This window comes from Actinia tenebrosa, unplaced genomic scaffold (genome assembly GCF_029948245.1).
Source record: "Actinia tenebrosa isolate PJP-AT-01 unplaced genomic scaffold, QUT_ActTen_1.0 PGA_scaffold1__47_contigs__length_23844297, whole genome shotgun sequence".
Taxonomy (NCBI): Eukaryota; Metazoa; Cnidaria; class Anthozoa; order Actiniaria; family Actiniidae; genus Actinia; species Actinia tenebrosa.
The window spans coordinates 9,830,314-9,853,439 of record NW_028292578.1 but is presented as its reverse complement, the minus strand read 5'-3'; the positions used below and the strand labels follow the sequence as shown (position 1 = coordinate 9,853,439).

General features: G+C 35.6%; 1 protein-coding gene and 1 non-coding gene across 2 annotated transcripts; one reads left to right on the top strand and one right to left on the bottom strand.

Annotated features, from left to right (window-relative positions):
- Positions 1-614: 614 nt before the first annotated feature.
- Positions 615-22,742, bottom strand: LOC116288584 (arf-GAP with GTPase, ANK repeat and PH domain-containing protein 1). Its single transcript, XM_031695386.2, has 16 exons — positions 22,471-22,742; positions 19,776-19,840; positions 18,296-18,466; positions 17,159-17,300; positions 16,389-16,523; positions 8,876-9,075; positions 7,054-7,125; positions 6,739-6,843; positions 5,398-5,956; positions 4,862-4,935; positions 4,649-4,726; positions 3,505-3,601; positions 2,843-3,065; positions 2,366-2,453; positions 1,787-1,954; positions 615-1,463 (listed from the first exon to the last, which is right to left on the bottom strand). The coding sequence occupies exons 1-16, from the start codon at positions 22,628-22,630 to the stop codon at positions 1,308-1,310; spliced, it is 2,493 nt and encodes an 830-aa protein (XP_031551246.1). The 5' UTR covers positions 22,631-22,742; the 3' UTR covers positions 615-1,307.
- LOC116288588 (uncharacterized) lies at positions 15,519-17,298 on the top strand. Its single transcript, XR_004196211.2, has 3 exons — positions 15,519-16,067; positions 16,508-16,599; positions 17,175-17,298. It is a non-coding gene; the product is annotated as an uncharacterized LOC116288588 (transcript).
- Positions 22,743-23,126: the final 384 nt, after the last annotated feature.

The following is a 23,126-nucleotide window of genomic DNA, read 5'->3' as shown; positions in this document are numbered from 1 at the left end:
CCTTGCTTACCACCGACTGTCGAATCCTTTTGAGCATGCAGCTTTCACTACTGTAAAAGAAAAGTTTATTAACACGTTTAGAATGTTTTGACTCCGCCCAAGGCTTGCCAACCTCCATCTGAGGACGAGAGGACTGAGAAAGAGAATTGAAGGGAATTGTAGAAATCTGCAAAGCGGTAAACGGAAAATTGCATTTTTGAATTAGTTGTCGAGGTTGTCACCATCGTAGCCGTGCTCGTGCATGCGTCTTCAGTGATGACATTTGTGCGCAACAGCTACACTCGGATTCAGGGAAGAAAAACGAATTTATGAGTTTAAATTTTTGCCAAGTGATAACTTTATGACATGTTTCCGATAGGTGGACGGGGAAACGTTGCCAGCCCTTACTTACTGGGGAAAGGCCGGGAGGATGTTACCGATACTTTTGACAGCAGCGGAGACTTATAGTCTAATCAGGGCTGCCTGCAAGGTATGCCTACAGGTTTGTCGCGGTGGAAAATTGTGTACGAAATATTGGCAAGCCATACAGTACACATACTTTGGATACAGAAGACAGATATGAAGAGAGTAACCGCACAAGCCTGTGTACCAAGTTTAAGAAAGAATTTGACCAATTTTAGCAAATATTTTTAATTGTATAACAAGTATTTTGGTAGTAAATTTTACAATTCAGGCATCCTGAAATATTTGACACAAGTGTCAATTAAATACGTCGTCATTATCCTTGTTGTCGTTATCGTCATCGTCGTCGTTGTAAAAGCGTGTGACTCACCATAGTCTACAAACTATGGACTCACTATCCAATGAAAAACTTTCTCAACTCAATATTCATTTTAAAAATCACTTTTTTCACTCACTATATAATCGTCGGTACTTTCGACTTTATTAGGATTTATATACATTTTCTTTTGATTGTAAATAAAAATCAATAAATATTTCGTCATCTATTTGTTGTCGTACTCAGAAGTAAGAGTTTTGTTACCATGACAACCACAGGAAATAATTCTTGCGCATGCGTGAACTTTGACGGAAGTCGTCGACAACTTGTTTCCACTCTTTTCACATAAAACAAAGCAAAGTCAACCCAACTTGATCTCGCAAGTCATAAAACAAATTACCAGCGCAGGCTTCTGTATACTTCGGATGCGATCAACGTTGACCTGGCTTCGCGAACAAAGGCAACCCAACGCCGACTACGTAAGAGATTTAATATAAAGGTAACCCAACGCTGGTAATGTAGCCTGATACAACAGTGTCGATAGCACAGCATAATTCTTGATTCACCACATCACGTGGTAGTCACGTGGCTATAGTATGACGTCATCAGCTTGAGGTACTAAGGTTCCTAAGTCATTACAACCATTGTATCGCAGTATGTCCGCACACTCTTTACTTCCAGAAGATTTGGCGTGCCACAGGGGTGACCTACCGTTCGCATCCAAAGCTTTAACATCTGCAAAATACTAGAAACAAATAAGAAATGAGGCATAAACCATTTAAATTTCTCGTGTTTAAACGAGTGTGTAGTATAGTGCATACAATATATCCGTGCAAAACTTTGTAAGAAATTGCACTAATTTAAAAAGGTTAGTAAGTTCAGTAGACCTCAGTAGACCGTAGACCTACAAAACTTTGTACTAATTTGTACAATTTTCTTAGTTAACTTTTTCACGGATATATGTTATGTACTCTAAGAAAGCAAAGTCTATAAGCATATGCTAATCCAAAATATGGACATATGGAAGTTTATGCGTAATGCATAGTTATCAAGCGTGGGTTTACTTACCCATACAAGAAGTTGAGTGATGACAATATTTCCAAGCATACATCCAGAATGTAGCGGTGTAAGCTTGTCTCTGTCATCATTTACTGTATTAACGTCACTTGGCGTACAGTGAGCCAGTAATAATATACATAAAGGTAAATCTTCCTTGGTAACAGCGTCGTTTAATTGCTGGGGGGGAAAATGGAATGAAATAATGAATCAACTAAGTAACGCAAAAGGATCATTTCACTTGTCATTGGCTTTTCCAAAGGGGAGGGGGTCCTCGGCGTTTAGTAGGAGGTGAATAAAGAGGACTCTCCAGAATATTTATGTAAGGAATATTCTTAGGTCTGTAGGATGGTGGGAAGTTTTTCGTTGCCTTTTGTAAAGTTAATTAAGCCTACTGTCTTCTGGGTACTGGGAACACTTATAGAGAAAAAGCCTCATAGGGAAAAGGAAGGGATGGGTTGGGAGAAACAAAATATGAAGGGTGGAATAACCAATTCCACACAACGTCCTGGTTGGTGTGTCCACCCTTCATGAGTGTTGCAGGCCATTATTTACAGACAAAAATTAACATTACTCGCTCTATAGCCTCACCTCGCCTAGAGAGAATTCTGACGGTGGTAGTTCACATAAAAACTGTTTGCTTTCGTATTTGGCTCTTATCCAACGTTCCTTGTCCTCCCTGCGATAAAGAAGAAGTAGTGTTAATTCGAAAAGTTAGTCTCTAAAATGCGCAAAATGTTTTCCGTCAACCTTTCGTCTTTTAATTTTTGTCGTTGTCGTCGTTGACTACATCATTAAATTATAATTCTTGGTCATAGAATAGCTTCATCCTAAATTTCTATGTCAAACTGAAATTACTGCTTTTCTGCTTTACGTTCTTTCTCATGATACTATAACTATATTTTAACGTTCAAGGTTTATTTTTTGCGGTTAGGAGGAAGTTTTCTTTGGAGCTGAGAAGGAATCGTGAATCAGTTTTCTTTTCCTCGCGCTCTTTGCGTCTATGGTACTTAATAGAAAGTATAATTTAAAAAAACCTCTGGTAATGCTATGTTGTATATTTTTTACCTCGATGACGTAGAAGTAGGCTTTTCCTCTTCATTACATCGTCCTTCCCAAATACCGTTAGCCAGATCGTTGCCAATGGCACACATAACAGCTGTGTATTCGGAAGGCCAGTCGTCCAGGTCTAAAGAACGCACTCTAGATAAATGGGTTCCCAGGTTCCTGTGTACACCAGAACACTCGATACACAACAGAGCACCAAGGTTGAGAGACGCCCAGTCCGGATCTAAAAGGCAAAGATTTTTTTAGAAGCTCCTTATTTTTTCCCTGTCCAAACTGAAAAAACTATACGCGTTTAACATCATCTTTTTGCAATTCGCAATGGTCAACGATGGAAATCACAAAGAAAACTGCGCGTATTTGACACAATTGAGCAACTTGAAATATTTTTTCTGTTGATGATTGCGAGATTAAATATGGATTTTTGTATGAGTGAGAAACGATAAACAAAACAGAAAATTTGTAATCGTAGTGTTTGGCCGCAGCCGGACCCTAACCGAGCGCGTACTTTGACATGTTGTGATTGGACGAGACAAGATGCAACGAAACAATGGGAAACCATTTCAGTGTTACGGCGAGTCGTACCACGTACATGCCTTAAGTTAGGATCGCACGCGTTTCTCACTCATAACAGAACCTCTTTATATATCGTTTAGCCTTCTTACTTAGTGCTCCACAGTCCACGCACATATCATTACCAGGTACCCTTCTGATTGCTTGGATATCGGATCCTTCATTTGAATTTGCACTATTTATTCGGGACTGAAAAATAACAGAACAGTATTAGGGGAGGTATAGTGTAGACAAAGTAACACTAATGGCTACGAGATCCACGATTGGCATTTTCTAACATGTTCAGTTTATTCAATTAAATTACAATCCAACGTAAAACCCGTGGTCATGTCTTTAATTATTCAAACAAATAACTATCCTGCGTTTATCAGAGTAGCATTACCTATACTCTTTATAACCGGGTGGAAAATGGACTAGTAACGCAATCAAATGGGTGAAGGAAAAGAGTCCTGAATAATGGGGAACGCATCCCTATGGAGGGAGGGAAACACTATGAATAACGCAATCAAATGGGTGAAGGAAAATAGCCCTAGATAATGGGTAACGCATCCCTATGGAGGGAGGTAAAGACTATGAGTAACGCAATCAAATGGGTGAAGGAAAAGAGCCCTGGATAATGGGTAACGCATCCCTATGGAGAGAGGGAAAGACTATGAGTAACGCAATCAAATGGGTGAAGGAAAAGAGCCCTGGATAATGGGTAACGCATCCCTATGGAGAGAGGGAAAGACTATGAGTAACGCAATCAAATGGGTGAAGGAAAAGAGCCGTGGATAATGGGGAACGCATCCCTATGGAGAGAGGGAAAGACTATGAGTAACGCAATCAAATGGGTGAAGGAAAAGAGCCTTGGATAATGGGTAACGCATCCCTATGGAGAGAGGGAAAGACTATGAGTAACGCAATCAAATGGGTGAAGGAAAAGAGCCGTGGATAATGGGGAACGCATCCCTATGGAGAGAGGGAAAGACTATGAGTAACGCAATCAAATGGGTGAAGGAAAAGAGCCTTGAATAATGGGTAATGCATCCCTATGGAGAGAGGGAAAGACTATGATTAACGCAATCAAATGGGTGAAGGAAAAGAGCCGTGGATAATGGGGAACGCATCGCTATGGAGGGAGGGAAAGACTATGAGTAACGCAAAGATGGGGGTGAGAAAAAGATGAGCTGTGAAAGATGGGTAACGCAATCCTGTAAGAAAGGAGAGGAAAAAACGACGCATATTTGGTGGTACCTTTCCTTTTCCACTCTCATTTGTCTGTAAACTTGTCAATATTTGTTGTTCCACTACCTGGACCCAAGAATCTCTCTCCTGGAAGTCAATATAACGTAAAGCTTTGTTCATTCAATATTTCAAAGAAAAGGATTAAACGATAACCCTGACAAAAACGAAAAGTTGAGAGAAATGAGTGACTCTCTGGATTATCGAACTTATTCATTTCTGTACCTCTTGTGATCCAGCTTCAAAGTTCCAGTATTTTCCATCAAGTGATATTATGGTAAACTCGAATTCTAAATTCTCTAAAAATGGAAGAAGGACAATTTATTTAAAAAACAGCATTTAAATAAATGGAAGTGACATGAAATCGTTACGAAAAACGCACGTTCAATGACTTTTACGACTGGGAGGGAGCGTTTATCGCCACTTCTTCATGCGACTTAAAAGCTATATAGCCTTGAATTCATATGTCTATGAAACGCTTATTGTCACAGGAAGGAAATGAAGGCATCCGTTGAACCATATAGACCCCTTGCATGTGACGTCAAAGGAGCTCAATTTGGAGAACAAAACAAAAAAAATTTCAATCTCCTGAGAATTGGAAACCTATTGTTTTGCCCTCCAAATTAAGCTGCATTCCGACGTACTGCAAGGGGTCTATTCATGTGTTTATATTCATGTTAAACAAAGAAATGATATTCTAGAGAATAACACGTGGTCTGAAATCGAAAAAAAACTTACGTCTTAGGAAGAAGTCTAATTACCTGTATCGGTGTCAAATCTGCCACTCCCACTCTTAGCTCTTCGATGCCCTTTCTTCTTCAAACTCGAAGTCTGTGAGTCATTTCTCATAATTGGTGGCACAGCAACACCAGTGGTTGCCGATGCCAAAGCTTTCTCAAGCTCTTCATAGTCTATTTCACATGATTTTGTATGTTTACTTCTCTTATTTTTCTTCTTGACTACACTAGGAGCGTTTGGGTCTCCCTTACTTGAATTCACTGACGAATTTGTGTTTGTCGATGCCGCAGGCATCATCGCTTGGTTTCCTACATTTGCAAGAGCAGTATCAAGGTCTACAGGTCCATCTACTTGAGAACAGTCACTTGCAAGACCGTTTTGTATTACGATAGAGTTTTTTCCTAAAGAGTCGTTTCCGCTATTGTTGTTTTCTGATAAGAATTCGACAGGTGTTGTGGGTCTAGAATCTGAGGCCTGTGATTGGCTGGTTGTTGTTGATGCTTTTGGAGGCCTTTGACCAGGGATCTTTACTGTTGTGTGTTTGAGATTGAGTGTTTTTTCATGTATTTCTGCCATATAATCCTGAGAAAAAGAAAAAAAATTAAACACCACGCTATGATAATTCATATCTTATAATATATAATATATTAAGTTGGTAGCCCATAAAAAACACATTCATAGGCTGCATGCACGTACAAACTTGACAAACTACACTGAAAAGTTATTGCCTATAAATTATGCATGAAGGAAGGATAATCTTTTTTTCATATTTCGTAAAGAAAATCTATTCTCATTCGAAAACGTACTGTTTCTGGAACTGCAGAGAGCAGGAAGGGGCTGGAAGGGCAATAAGTCTCTCTGATACCCACTAAGTTTTTCAAGTTGTTTTTCAAGTCTTTAGCCTCCCTCACGCTTAGTCATATATATGCTAGTTTTTTATATTTTCAAATCCACACACCAAACGTTTAGTCTTAAACATATTGGCCTAATATTTTTGCAATCTAAGATCTAAGCCCCCCACCCACATGCATATGTACTTTCCAGGGTGCTCCATGGTATTTGTATTCTCACTTTATTGCCTGTCAAATTTGATTTTGATAAGTATGCAGCCCTGAGAAACTTAAAGATCTCTTATGATTAAACTATGTAAGATGTTATAACTAGCCAAAAACTAGTGTGAGCTGCGTCGGTGTTTCTAATGAAACAGTAATGATGAAAAGGTAAATTATACACCGTGAAAAGATGAAAAGACTGACGTTTTGGATGCTAGTCCTTCGTCGGAGTAAAGTACTCCGACAAAGGACTAGCGTCCGAAACGTTATGTAAGATGTTAATGATGTCATTTTAATAGTTTCAATACTTACATGTAAGTTAGGATAGTAAACTAACATTCCATTGTCTAGTAATGTCACATACTTCTTTTTCCATTCTCGTTTCATTGAGTTGGCACTCCTTTTATAAAGATAACCCTACATATAGGAAAAGGACATTATTAACATTGAAATGTTGAGAAGATGTTAACGCTGTTTTGATGAGGTGCAAGGTGGTATAATTGCAGGGTTAATACATTATTTTCCACCGCGGTGCAGCAAGAGTTCCAAAGCTAAAAGAGATTGGGAGATTAGTTTATGCAATCTGACATTTAAGTTCCTATCATAATATAACAATAATTGTCATACCTGCTTGATGGGAATATCCCGTCCACTGCCAACATCTGTGTCTGGAAAAACCTCCTTTTCCTTTTTATCTTTCTGTGAACAGCAAAATCAAAAATATTTATTGGTGGTAGTTTAAGAGTATTCACTTTTTTGAATTAATATTACGATACACTAGTTTTGTATTCAATGCATACCACTGTTTTTGAAGACCACAGACTCATTTACACAGGCTTAGCCTCCTTTATAAGCCAGCTGTTCACAGATACCATTAACTCTGTGAGATTGTAAAACATACGCATTGCTCAAGCTGCACATTCTTTGCATCACAGTTGACTTTTGCAAATGATTTGCAGGGCAAAGCCTGTGCAGATAAGTCTCTAGTCATAAAACACAGTGGTATTTACCAAATGAGAAAAGGAACTATTATCATTTTAACAAATTATCATATTTTCGATACGAATTGTCAAGAAAGAAAAAAAATTCCACAGCTGTTTTGAATTAGCTGCTGTTTATTATAGTTACCCTCATCTATAACAACCTATATACTAAACCACCTTGCGTAACATATAGCTGCTTTATCTATCTTTTTCTATTACCAACTAAAAACAAGTGACCTCAAAGGAAACATCTCAAACCACATGAAAAACCATTACAAATGTAAAGCTGTCAATCAATGGGCTAATCGTTGCAAAATGTTGTAAGGATATTGCAAGGAACTTTATTTTCATATTTTGTCTTTTGTTTCCCATCTGGTATTAATTAAGTTTTTTTAAAAATCTAAATGTAAAAGAAATATGAGTAGCATAGATTTTTCTATATAAAAAAATTCCTACAAAGAAAGTGTAATTGACTATCATAATTTTATATTCTTAGATTTAAATTATAAGATATTTGTTTAACTTAATATTTTTATCTTTCTTGTTTTGCAGTGTTGCTGAGTATTGCTTTCATACTTTTCACTTAAAGCTCTAAAGTAGTCTGATATTTTGAGCCTGGAACACTTTTGCTAGCAGGGAAATACAAAAGAAATCACCTCACATTCCATCCAAAAACCTTTCAAAAGTGTGGTTACTTTCGTATATTCCTTTTGTTCAGAAACAAAATTTGAGTAAAAACCCCACACTTAATTTTCATTAAAAAAAAAAAAAAGAAAAAAAAAGGGAAAAAAAATCCTGATGTCTTAATAAAAGAAAAAGAAAAAAGTAAAAACTAATGAATTTGATTGTCTGGTTTCAACAATGCCCAAACACTTGACCTAAAACTTGCCAATTTTTTCATAAACTCTATCATGCAAATATAGTATTCATAACATATTCATACAACATGCATGTCAATCACCAATCACTTTGCATAAATGATAGGAACAACTCAATATCCATAAATGGAAGAAAAAAGGGTGGAAGAATAGACCAGTTTCGAGTTCCAAATTACTGCTGTGTTCCTTAATTATACACACTCATTTACACAGGGTTAGCCTCGAATCGGTGTCTAAATATTCACAAATACCAACAGTAAAGTAAAGAATGCACAACTTCATCAATACACTTTGAAATTCAACAGACCTTGACTGGAATATGTGAATGTTCTGCACAAAATCAAGGCTAACCCTGTGTAAATGAGTCTGTGATCAAGAAACACAGCGGTAATTTGGAACTCGAAACTGGTCTATTGGGGAAGTAATATTTTTGCCTTAAAAAATAACTAAAAGAATTGTCCTTGTTTTATGAGGGTAGAATTTTATAATACCCAGTGCATCTCAAAGGAGAGGGGGAGGGGCAGGGGATGAGGAGGGAGCTGAGCCATACTGCCATGGTGGTAGACAAACAACTTTTATTTTACTTACCGAGCTAAATAACATGGTTCTCCTTCTTGTTGATCGTTTTGAAGTTGATGATGGAGTCGATACCAGACTATTGTTCCCACTATTTCCAGGACTGGAGGAAAGTACATTGCTTTGATCTCCATCTTTTGGGAGTGGAGATTGGAATTCATCATAGGACTTTAGTACTGGTACTTCTTTAGACTGGATTAACTTCTCAATAGCTGAAACAGAAATAATAAACACACTCAATACTAATGTACTGTAGAAAAGGCAAGAGCTAGACCTCTGGTTACCACCTGTTTATATTGTTCGTTCCCTGTGTCAATGTGTCAACAGGGTGTCCTGTTACACTGTATCGCAACAGCAACACAACATCTACCCACAAACTTTGATCACTAATCTGCTGACATATGATCACTTATTTACCATCAAATAACTACATGACTTCCAACCCAGCGATACTCTACCAACTACCCACAAACCAACAACCAATTATACATTAACATAGTGACATACTATCAACAACCTACCCAACAATCTCTACTACCCACTGACCCTACCAATAACCCACCAACCCACCAATAACCCACTGACCCTACCAATAATCCACCAATCAACCACTGATATATCACCAATAATAAAACTTCCAATCTAATATCATCTATCAATATCCCAATAAATTGATACAGTAGCTCACTACACACTCAACAGTATACAAAAAACTCATTACCCAACACCAACCATTGAACTGGCACATTATACAATTTACATGGGTATTGCTGTAGTTGCACCTTATTTACATTGCAATCATTTTTGTGTGATTTATTTTCTCTAAACCTTCAATAATTGCTGTACGGACATGTATGTATGTAGACAAAGAACAACATGGTGTAAACAATATAGGGACTACTTTAGATCACACCGGAAGAAGATTACAGATTCACACATTGAATTCTATTTATACTATCGCGTTAATATAATTTTTGAATAAAGCAATCAATCTTATGAATAAAAGACATGAATCGAAAGTATAGAAGGGTTGACATCAAACTTGGAAAATTAAGAAGCCAAAATGAAAGTCTTAAGAATAATTAATAACAAAAAGATGCATTGTTTCCAAGAAAGCTGATTCACTTTCCTGAAGCCAAAGAAAAAATATACTATTCAGGCTTTGTTGGGTATTAAGTACATAATAAATAATATCAACAAAATTGTTCAATGTCTTTTTTCATTATTCACAAGTGTCTATTATTCACATTTAAGGATTAAGTGCTGATGCTTTCAAGACATCCAAACTAAATCAAAAGAATCATATGGGCCTTCACCTAGTTGGGGCATACTTTGATGTGATTGTCAATCACTCAGATTTTTGTATTTCGTTATTACGTTTTTTAACTTTTCTACTATTTTGCTTCATTATTACTACTTGGTATTAGCACTCAGTGGAAGTTTACATGTAATAAATTAAATAAATATATAAGTAAATAAATTTGTACATTTCACACAATATAGTATGTTTATAGTTTTCAACACAAACAAGTAGCACTTCATAGAAAGTTTATCTTATAAAAAAATGATCTTCATAGCCAAAGTATGCCATCTTTTTCGAAAAACACATTCAAATGCAAAAGAAAAAGTTTTCTAATGAAGTATGAGACTTTTCTAGCTTTAACATTATACTGTCATTGAGAGTTTTTCATGATTGCTTGGCAAAGGAAAGATCGTAAATGGCTATTTTGGTTACCTGAATTTAAAAGGAACCACTTTGCACTGTTTTCAATGATGTTTGTATATTATTTGATGTTGCATGATGTCAAATCTACCATTTATGTATGAATAACTAGAAATATAATACATCGTTACTACAGAAGCTAATATCAACCATAACAAATAACTACAAATAAGTGTACACAAATTAAATTAAAAGTATTTACTTTGTTTTAATGAATGATGCTACAGTCTTAAATGAAGTTACTACTTGTAAGGCACAACAATCAGTGACTAAAATGTGGGATAAGTAGGTATTAATTCCAAATATTTAAAGTGATAATTACCATGTGTGACAAATGCCAATCAAGGATTTATCCTTCTTGTTGTACACAGTTGGAGAAATGATACTTGAATATTCATAATGATGATATCAATTCATGCCTTTGCTTTGCTTCCCGAAAAAGTGTTTAGAACATTAATACCAAACATATTGCTATCTATTACTAAAAACAGATAAAGATATCTCAAAACATTTCTACATACTGGCTACTACATTCAATCCAGAATTTTCGCGCTGAATAAGTTCTCGTGTATCATTGATAACTTCTTATTGAAACACGAGTTAACAAATAAACGAATTTAGATTTTTAAAAAACACACGGGAAATACTTTAGAGTTATCTACAAGTTTATAAGGTCACAGGTTGCAAGGAATAAGAATTTTCAAACATATTTTTTAAATGCTTCAAATAGTTACTAACATTATCTCAAGTCAAAGGTTTCACGCTTGTTTATGTAGTTCTAACATTGCATCGACATGTAACTTTAAGTAGGTTACCTTTTTTATAATTGAAGCTTTAAAATGCAAAGTTTCATTTACAGAGAGACAGGTAAATCCCCCATTGACAATTAAATTTTATTGTAAAGGAGTAGGATAGAGTTTGGAGTCTTAATTAGGGGAACTTATAGACGCAATGGTATGGGGCAGTCGGTAACCAATAAATCATTGGTGTTGTCACTTCTGGGGCACGCAAAACACGGTGGAAAATCAGCTAAATTTACGATAATGTTAATTCTAAACAGGGTCATGGCAGGTTCAAGTTATAAACCTAATTAAATAAATAAATAAATACAGCAGGCTGACAATAAACATGTCTAATAATTGTGAACGACTTTTTATGATGCATATTTCAACAGCGCGATCAATCACAACACTTCCTGCGATAGATCTAGAGATCGATAGAAATCTTGAATTCTCAAAATGTTGATACAGTGAATTTATCAATATAATATTCATTCGAGGACTGGCTTTATGTGAACAAAGTATTTACACCACACTCACCTTCCAAATCAGTAATATCTTTAATCACATCGTACGAACCAGAAAGCTGAAAGCTCCGTCGAATCATGGTAGACTTGGAATGAAAGTTTAATATAAATTTCTTATTTTAAAAATTGATTCCTTCTCAAAAGATTCTAGGGTTTAGAAAAGTTCCGAGTGTCACAACGCGCCCACTTTTCGACCGAGGCACAAAACACCAAACGAGAGTTCCATTTTATAGCAATATCTGGTACAAAATTTTGATGTTAATGTCTTCTTGAAGTCAACAGTGGAAAATATCCATATTAAAAACGATGATATATTCTTTCTGTTCAACACCTGTGGGATCGTACAGTAGCAATGGAATTTCAGCCGCTCTTGGTTTACAACAGACTCGGTTCCGCTCAACTCTTCTCCCAAAAACACCGAAGTGCAGTGCTAATTTATTATTTTCTCTGTTCGTTCTTCATCCACAAATAATTATAGTTCGTAAGTTATCAAGGCTACAAGCTCGTCTAGCCGTACAGAATCCAAGAGAATCCGCTCCGTGATGACAAAGGGAACAACTTGAGATCAGTATTCTGAACAACTTTATTTCCACATGCATGCCATAAACCAAAATATGCTAATACACGATCACGAGCCTGCAAACTGCAAACTACTTCCGGCCAGCTGCTTCGATCTTTTTTCAAAAAAGAAGTTTTGACGCCAAAATATTTGTAGACTTTTGTCAATCAAAAAAGCAAGAAATAACAAACGTGCTCTATTTACCTTTAATTCTTAATTTAGAGTTTAAATGTAACTCATGATGACGTTATTATATTGCAAACGTGTTACTACGAAGGCACGTACATTTTACTTCAGCAATTCCGGTTCTATGACGCGATTCCTTAAATATACATACGTTTATTTTATCATTTCTAAGGTAGCTAAGGCCGGGCCTTTGAATCTTTACCCTCTATTAAATGTTATATCCAATCTGATACGCTGGGAATTCAGATGAGGCGTTTCATTATTCCCTTTATAGAGTAAGAATACTGCTTAACTCCAAGGAAGAAATGTAGCCTGAGGGATTGTATTTAGGATCTTGGGCAGTTTTTCCCCAGGCAGCTCGTACCGAGATATTTTATATCATTCATTATCTTCGTTATTTCGTTCACAATAAGAATCAGCTAATGACTGTGACACAATTATATTTAAATAATGGTCAAAATTTTTGTTTTAAAAGAGAAAGTCATTAAACGTTTCTATTGGTCAAAACCAAACCACATTATTTTAATTTTTATTATTATGAGATGGTTTTGAGATAAGCGAGTACACCAACATACTTTCAAGCTATTTTCATTCAAAAAATTCTAATGAGATAAAATTGAGAAAGGAAGAATGCTTAAAAGGCATAGTTTTCGCTAAATTTTATTGTAACAAAAAAAAAACAACCTAGCTTGCTGCAAGCTGAAACTAAAACAACGATTGGAATTCTAAAATACCTAGAAAGATTAAAGGACTCTGGCAGAGAAAAAATATCAATAGAATAAAAAATCTCTTACATGAAAGTCAACTCTGCTCTTACGGTATCATATCTAGTATCGGATAAATATACTCAGTATATATCTTGAGAAACGAGGAAACAGTTCATAATTTCCTTCCTCGAATTCGCTGAAACTACAGAACTAGTTAAACAAAAAGGCTCGTATGTGCTTATAAATAAAATATGGATTGAAAATTTCTAATAATAGTTCTGACATCTACAATATTACACTGGTATAACGTGCTAAATTTAACATTAGTTGATGGTAACGGTGTGAGGTTCTAGATACGTGAGTGTATAAAAATACAAGACGTTCTTTTCGTTATAACTTACTACATTCTTAAATATATCGACAAATATTCGTGTGCCAAATTTCAAAGTAGCCAAAAAAGTCCCAAATGAAATCAAGATTACTCATGAGAAAAAGTAATTTTAATTCCATAGCAAAATTTACCATTTTTTAGAGGAAAAACCGCGGGTTGTCAGGCAACACACGACAAATAAATGTCGCCCTCGAATAATACGAACCAAACACATACAAGAATTCGAGAATCGATTCTCCATATAATTTTCCTTCGTATCCTATGTAAACGAACAATTAATGTTTACCTTGAACGCAAATAGAATATTCAAATTTAAACGCACGAAAAGTCAGTGAGGAAAAAAAAGCGCATTTTCAGCTCCTTAACAAATTATAAACTCACAATTAGTCCATTAGTGTCTCACTCACTACAAAGGTATCGGGAATATAATGTAAGCGATATTGACGTCTCCGTAGAATTTAAAACACATGAATTTTGAACTCGGCCAAAGAAAATTGACAAGCAAATCCACTGCAAATACAGTAGTCCTCAGCAACCAAGATGGCACGTACTGAGACGACCATTCAGTGATTTCATTGAGATAAAGAATATTTTATCTTCAGTCTGTATGGATGTTCTTTTTGATATTAAGAGTATTAAAACCTACCATTGTCGACGGTAGTAAAATCGGCGTACCCACGCGTTCCAAAGAAATTCAACTTTGGTACGTGAATATGCATTTCATACACTGGAGGTCCAAGCTATCTACTTTTATCCTTCAAGGTGTCCCCAAACTACACAGAATTTCGTAGTTACCAGATAGTTTCATCAAAAAGAAGTTCAGAAACACATTCTAAAGCCATGCCAAGTGTCTCTAATAAGCCGGTATGGGTAAAGAACTAGTGATAGTGGCCTTCTGGTAGTCAATATAGAGGTCTATCAGTCTTGGCGATATACTAAACAATCTCGTCCAAATAAGGCAATACACCGGATGTCAGTGGGGATGACCCGGTAACACCCGCGGTCGTTGGCCCACTACTCCGCTAAATACTGCCGCCGGTTTTGGGCTAGTTTTCCGGTAATATAATAATGTCAACATCTTTTAAACACAACAATCTTCAATAGAAAATCATAATATTATATTATCGCATATTCTTACGACTTTGAGTTTTCTTGTACCCTAGACGTCTCAGACCTATGACGTATCACTTGGCAGGGCTCGTATTGGCAGTCACGACTAAATAACGTGAAAGATAGGGTCAAGTAATGATTGATATTACTAGCCAAGACGTGATGTATATATCCCGCTAAATACAATCAATATGGTTCAATATAAAGAGGTTTAAACGTCTAGTATATCATGGTCGGTGGTATGATCAATGACAACATCACCCCACTTTAGAGCCAACAACTATTATACGACAACTATAAGATTACAGATATTAATTATAGAATTACGAATATAATACCTTTCGAAAAGAGGGAGATAAATCTATTTATCTCCAGATTAAACAAGTTAGCGTTTAGTAGGCCGTGCCTTAGATTTTTTCAGTCTCCGCTTGTATTTTTCAGTGCTGGAGTTTTGAATCCAATCCAACAATAGACTCAACAGTGGATTGAGAAGAAGACAATTGAGATCACACTAAACAAACAAACTCTTTACGTATTTCCTGTCTACATAATACATCTGAAGCGGGAATTAGCTTATTAACACATGATTCATGGTGTTTTTAGAGCAGGGGGCCGAGCTACGTCATCGAAAACAACATTCCTAATAGATAACAACTTCACTGTGTTTGCTATCTCTCGCCTACCAGCATAAAAATCTTTTTCGTAAGTGAAAGATCTGAATCACATAAGTCTTAGACAGATTTGACATCGACACAACAAATCCTTCTTCCTCCTCTTCCACCACCCTTGAGAAGACGGGATAATCTTTACTATGGGAACGTGGGCTGTGTGGGTAAATGACTGGACGTGATAGCGAGTGGAAAAGGAAAGGAAATGAAATGAAGGAAAGCAACATGAGCCTCCGTAGCCCATAGCAACTGCTGCTATACATAACATCATGGGTTCAGTTTACCAAAAAACGTCAGAAGACTGTTTTAGAAATTTAAAAATCTACTTTTCATTATAGAAGTTTTCGTGTTTCAGCGCCGACCTCGACAACCTTTAGCAGCTGTCTAGGTTCTTGGCTTTCGCCACGAGATAAACAATAACCCAGATGGTTTAAAATTTGATGGAGGAATGCCAAACAATGTCTGCATCACAGAAACATGGAAAGCCTTGCTTACCACGAGACGGAAGACAGAATAAAAACATTACGATATGAAGACTCTATGAGAAACATAAGGTACGCTTTCTTTTCTTTTCTTTTTTTTTTTTACCCCACCAAATGTGGAAACATGGAAAGCCTTACTTACCACGAGACGGAAGACAAAAGTAAAATATTACGATATGAAAACGCTATGAGAACCAAAAGGTACGCTTTCTTTTCTTTTCTTTCTTTTTTCTTTTCTTTTTTTTTTTTTTTTCCTCCAAATGTTTCGGATAAAAAAATTCCTGCATCCTAATCTGTAACAGGGCGTTGCCCAATAAACACAGCATTCGTTACGGCCCAGCGTGAGGAAAGCCGACAATTTCCCTGTATAATACTATCTTTATTTTCCCTTACCTGTCTGGAATATTGCATCCACATTATCACCAGTGAGAGCAGAAGCTTCCATGTAGACACACTGCTTCATATCATTTATTAGTTTCTTTATTCGTTGTATGCTTACTGTTCCTGGGTAGGAGTCATCGATACCATCTGAGAGAAGAACCGGAATGGATAAAATATTAAGAAGGAAGAAGAATGGACGAAAAATAAAGCCATTTCAAAGGAGGTTGGTGAAAGTTAAAGTGCTATCACCCTTCTGACAATATTTGCAGTATTGATTCTACATGGGGTAAGATGTCGAATGACCTGAAAAAATTTCATAGTTTGAGTGCGGCTTCTTGAAATTATGAAGGTTTTTCCATGCCATATGCTAATGTTGTGACGTTTGAGGAGGCATTTATAGTTGTTTGTTGTTCCTCGTAATTTGGAACACCGGCTTCTATGTGAAAACTAACTTGCTATAATTTCTATAAGAGCAATGGGAAAAACAGTGACTTCCAAATTTTATTTATGTGTGCCAGTAATGTTTTGTATATTAAATTATTACTCCTCATACGTCATAACAATAGCATATGGCATGGAAAAACCTTTATAACTTCAAGAAGCCACACTCAAACTATGAAATATTTTCGGGCTTTTCAACATCTTACCCCATGTAGAATCAATACTGTGAATATTGTCAGAAGGGTGATAGGCACTTTAAGTTGCATGCCAAGCCCGAAATGCACTATGAGTGATGTGAATGCAATTACCAAAAGGTCACAAAAAGTTTTTTTTCTCCCTACCTCTCATTGCAACCAGAATCACAGGTACATCAGATATATTCCTGTACTGAGCCATTTTAGCATAGTATCCTGGGATCATGCTGTAGCTTAGCTCATCATCCAAGCTGAACACGAATATCACAGCATCAACCCATTGAGTGAACTGGAGGAAAACAAACAGAAACTCATTAACATGGCATATTATATAGATTTTTGATGGTGGCAGTGAGTGGCCTAAATGCAAATCAATAATTCCTATCTACCCTCAAATGGCTTCCATGCCTCCCAAATGGTCATTTCACTCTCAAATGGCTTCCATGTCTCCCAAATGGTCATTTCACTCTCAAATGGCTTCCATGCCTCCCAAATGGTCATTTCACTCTCAAATGGCTTCCATGTCTCCCAAATGGTATTCAACTTCAAATAGCCTCCATGCCTCTCAAACCATATCTACCCTCAAATGGCTTCCATGCCTACCAAATGGTGCTCACCCTCAAATGGCTTCCATGCCTACCTATGGTATTCACTCTCAAATGGCTTCCATGTCTTCCAAATTGTATCTACCCTCAAATGGCTTCCATGCCTCCCAAATGGTATCCATGCACAAATTGCTTCCATGCCTCCCAAATGGTATCCACCCTCAAATGGCTTTCATTCCTCCCAAATGGCATCCACCCTCAAATGGCTTCCATGTCTTACAAAATGGTGTTTACCCTCAAATGGCTTCCACGCCTCCCAAATGGGAATTATGTGTCTCAAGTGTGACCCATGCCACACAAATGGTATCCATGTCTCCCAAATGCCATCAACACCCCTCAATTGGCTTGTATGCCTTCCAAATAGTATCCATTCTCCTCCATGCCTCTCAAATGCTATACATGGCTACTATGGTATCAGTATCGAGTATGTTAAGGCCTGGTTTTATTCCTTTATTTCACGAAATTTATTTTTATTTCTCGTTGCCACATTGATAGATCTTTTCACAAAGAAAAACTAGGCCTTAACATACTTGGTGTCCCCAAATGCCTTTCAAATGGCTTTCATAATTCCCAAAGTGGTATCTCTTAAAGGCTTCATTACAATAATTCTAATGAGCCAACATAACAATACAAAAGGCCAACCCATAAAAAATGCCTTATTACTAGTCAAGTACAATACCTGGAGATCTGGTGGACCGGTCTCGTCTCTTATAAGTAACAGATGACTTTGACCATCATGAAGAACTTCTTTCTTATATCTACCACTGAAAGACTCCATTTTAGGATAGATACCAGTCAGATATCTTTGAACAAGAAATGACTTGCCAGAAACTGAGCTCCCCACAATACCCTGGAGAATATTAAGAAAACATTTTAGCTCAAATAATTCCATTTTTACCAATTTCAAATTGACTCTAGTTACACTGTATCTGGATATGATTGTGACACCCCACCTAATGAGTATCCACAATAGGGGTTCACAGATCCTGCCATCCCACTCATTTTTGCTGACAATTCTGCTATTTTGTCCTACTTTTATATTAACGATATACACCACTAGATTGCACACCATATTTCCATGAAAAACTTCGTAAGAAATTGCACAAATTTGCACAAATTAGTAAGTTCAGTAGATTGTAGACCTACAACACTTTGAACTAGTTTGTAAAAGTTTGTTAGTTAACTTTTTCACAGATAAAATTATGCCTATACACTCTAGCGAAAAGTGCCAGTTTTGAAATCCAAAACAATGGTGGCTAACTCATGTTTTCAGCCTAATTTCAAAATTCTTTGTATCTATTTATTTGATCAGTAATAGGTTTAGACTAAAACATTTAGACTTCTAGTCCTCACAGTCTATCACTTTCAGTCAATAATCTATTTGCCCTTCAGCCTAATGAGCTTGTGACTTGTTAACCATTTAGGCTTCAGGTCTAATTGTTCATTAAAATTTCTTATACAGGGATTAATAACAGCATGTCATTGGACTTCAAAATGTCCAGTCAGAATTGGATCTTGCAAAGTCAAAACTTTGTCTTACTGGTCCTTTTGACCAGTAACATTGGAAAAACTGAGCTAAAACTAATTGCCTGATGGTCTTGGCCAGATATCATGGCTTGTATTATCTGAACTTTATAAAATAATAATATATATATAGCGATGTTTCAGTATAGTTCAAGACCACTTAACAACTAATATGCATAAAACAAATTAATATAACTATCTACAATATATACTAACAATTTATATAAATAAGTAAATGGAATGGATGAACCAACAAATGAGTGAGTGAATGAGTGAGTGAGTGAGGTAGTGAGTGAGTGAGTGAGTGAATGAATGAATGAAAATACATAAATAAAAGACATTATTCTAAAAAAAAAATCAAGATTAATTAATCAAGTACTTATGACCAGTTAAAAAGTTATAGAGTAAATAAAATAAAATAATTAAACAATCTGGTTCATATTCTTATATGACAACTCTCCCACCCAAATGTAATCTGTGGTGACTTCTGCAGTTTCATCCTTCATATTCCCTTCTCTCTCCTTTACTCCTGTTTGAACTTAAATTCCTTATGCATTTTTTGGAATCTTTCTGTGGGTCGCATATCCTATTAGAAGGATATGCTGTAAAACAATGCAACAATACATATTACTTACAAGTCTCAGTTCCAAGTTACTGCTGATCTTGCTAGCCGTAAACTCAGGACTATTAAGGAAGGTTTCTGAAAAGATAAAGAAAAAAGTTAGTAACAGAAAATGTCCTCCATTTTCATGTTATATCATCAAAGCCATGCTGTTGATGCATGTACTTTGCAATGGATTTCACGCAAGGTTTAAAAATTTGTTAGTACTACTGCTGATACGTGTACATAATTCAAATTTATTCTCTTGGAAATGATGACAATTACATAGAGGAGCCAAAGTTCCAAAGCTGGTCAGCAAAGTTCAACCATTTATTATGAAGTTAGAAATGACTGAAATGGCTTTTGTGTTTGGAAATGATAGTAATATTGTATTTTTTCTGATAAATGCTATAACAAGAATAGCTGAAACGTCATGTTTTATAAAATTTATGTGTTTTCACCACAAAATTTTCAATTACTATAATTCTTGAATAACTTATAATCAATGATTAAAATATGTGTAAATTCTACTTATAATAGATACATATAACTTTCTGGATGTAAATAATTCTGTTAAAATAATCTTTTATCATGCTAATAATGTAAGTTGATACAGAGTCTTGATTTCCACTTAGCTGCTGCTGGTGTCTCTTTATTACAATTTATTAACTCATCACATGTGAAATGTGATAAGATTCTTATCATTATAGGACATTGTATAATCTTTACATCTTATGTTTTTTAATATCAATAATGGTATAATTACTACAAGGCTATACATGTATGTATACTTTCAGTATTGTATTAAATTTCTCTAGATGAGCTCCCTAGTTCTGGAAGAGAACGATGGGGAAAAATATGGTTTAACAAAAATTCAATACATTGATTCCGGACATTTAACTTGTCAAAAAAATAAAGATAATAGATAGTTTAATTTTTTTCTGGAAGTTGTATAAATTGAATAAAAAAAATAGTTTTGATAATTATTATGAGGTAGATTAGCTACAATGAGGTAAATAATGTTTATGAGAATATATTGACCTTATGTTGGCCTGCACAGGAAGTTGCCAATCAACTAAGACAATGACGACTATACCTATACAAAAAGCCCTCTTCAGACATTTTGGTTTCTAAATTTAAAGCAATAAAATAAGCATTTATTGATACTTATATCTTGTATTATTGGTTTATAATCCTTGAGGATTATTCAACAATATAACTGTGTTACTGCAGATCTTTTGAGACATTTGTCTGTTTGTCTGTCACTAGCAAACTGGAGATGAGTTGAATAATTGGACATAGACGCTCACTAAATGTATATGTCTATATATAATTACATCTTAATATAAAACACATTGTAATTGAGTCTTGGAATGAATAAATATGCCCAAATTTCTTTCCGTTTTCTTTTTTTTAAGAAACATTCTAATCCAAGTTTGAATGCGCACTTATGTAAGCATGTTTTTCATCATTGGAACCTGAGTATTGAGAATTGATTTTGAATTAGAATTTAAAGGCTAGACATTATGACCTACAAATGCAGATTGTCACATTGCCTTAAGTAGAAAAATGTCAACAAAATATTGAGCTATTAAAAGAGTCAATGTCCTGGGGCCTTTCCATCGAAGGGAAGGGGAGAAAGGTCAAGAAAGATTTTAAAATTTTTTGGGGGTGAAAAAATTGCGATAGACAGCAGAAATAGTTGTATAAATGAGGGAATAAATCTGAACTAAATTACTTTAGGGGGATAGTACATTTTCGATGAACCTTTGAACCTTTTCTCAATGAGAAAATAAAAGACACTTAACGACATTAACGTCTTGCAAGCGCGAAGCCTCTGAAATCCAAGACGTTAATTACATTGGTTTTAACTTAAATATATTTGCGGATCAGGAAATGTTTAAGAAAGATCAAAAATATTACAAATATTGTAATATGAGTGGATTTTAATTCTCGACATTTTTTATGGGTTCTATTCAGGATAGAGTTTTAATGACGGTCGATAGAATAGATCTCTTGTTAGAACAAAAAAACGTGAATTGAAAACTTCATAATGCAAAGACAAGCGACAGCTATATTCTATAAAATAGACCTTTCGATGTAAAGAAAACAGGACTTTTTAGTAAATTTGTAAAAACAATTAATCATAAGCTTATCTATAAGAGTGATTGGTTATTCTGTCAGTTCTTCATCAATCAGTAGCGACAAGTTGTCAGACGTTTTGGGCGATATCTCTAGAGTATATTTATGCAACTCTAAAATTATCTAAAAGCCTTAAAGATGTTTTTCCCGTTACTCCTTTTTTCTTGTAAATATAAAATACTCTAAACGAGAGAGTAATGTTCAGCACCACAGATAACTCAATCTTTTTTTTTTTTCAATGTTTTCACAACGTTTCACGCTTGTACGCACTAATGTGAAGCAGTATTTTTTTCAAAAATTATAAAATTCCCTACCATAAAGATCCAATTTTGATGAATGAAAAAGGTTTAAGATTTTCAGCGCTATTGATGATTTAAATGATATACTTTAGAGAATAACTGTGTTTACGTTTGAGAGTTTTTGAGTCAATAGAGTGATCGATCTGTAGCTACCTGTTCTCGTAGTAAGCGCGTTTTGGTGAAGAAACTTCGAGGGCTATTCAATATCACTTTACCTCGATAATCTGGACCCTAAAAACCTTGGAGAGTCTAGATTAATCTGTTATAAGATAAACAAGAAAGGCTTACCTTCTAAACCGTTGACCAATTCTCGCATTTTTCGTTTCAAAGGAACGTTATCGACTTGCTCTAGCAGTTCGGATAGCTGTTGAATTCGAGGATAAAACGATTGGAATCTTTTGGCCTCCTGGCAAATGACCATTGCCTCGAGAGAATCACAAACAGGCATTCTTTAAAACGAAGAAATCAAACTGCGAACAACATTTTTTCTATGAATCAACTCATCACAATGATGAAAAGGCCGAACTAAAGTACGTCGATCTTCAGCTGTTTGGTACTAACTAAACTAGGTCACCAGGCCGTGACTAAAGTCTAGACAATGGGGTGGTCCCTTGGGTCAATATTGCTACCAATCTTTCAGATAAACCACCCCACCCCTAAAATTTTCGAATCTAAACAAAGTATTTTTAAGTCAAAATCTAAGACCCTTCGCTTCTTTCTCAAGCACTGCTGTATTTTTTAAATATTTGGTTCCTTTTCACCACTTGGACGGTACAGACATCAAATACAAAAATCTATCCCAACGGGGTATCCCTAGGGGTATGCAGAATACTAAGTTTCGAAATGCTTCAAGGAACCCTTGAACTCTTTACGTTCCAGGATTCAATTTTCTTAAATAGTTAGATTTTATAGTAAAAAGTTAGGACTCAAAACCGAAAACTTGC

What these genes read in the sequence shown, in the direction of transcription:
- LOC116288584 (XM_031695386.2), bottom strand. Translation starts at nt 22,630, where the DNA reads ATGCCTGTTTGTGATTCTCTCGAGGCAATGGTCATTTGCCAGGAGGCC. An exon ending in TTTACTATCCTAACTTACAT is followed by an intron (nt 5,957 to 6,738) that starts GTAAGTATTGAA and finishes TCTTTTTCTCAG; the next exon opens with GATTATATGGCAGAAATACA. An exon ending in CAGATTTGACACCGATACAG is followed by an intron (nt 4,936 to 5,397) that starts GTAATTAGACTT and finishes TTCCATTTTTAG; the next exon opens with AGAATTTAGAATTCGAGTTT.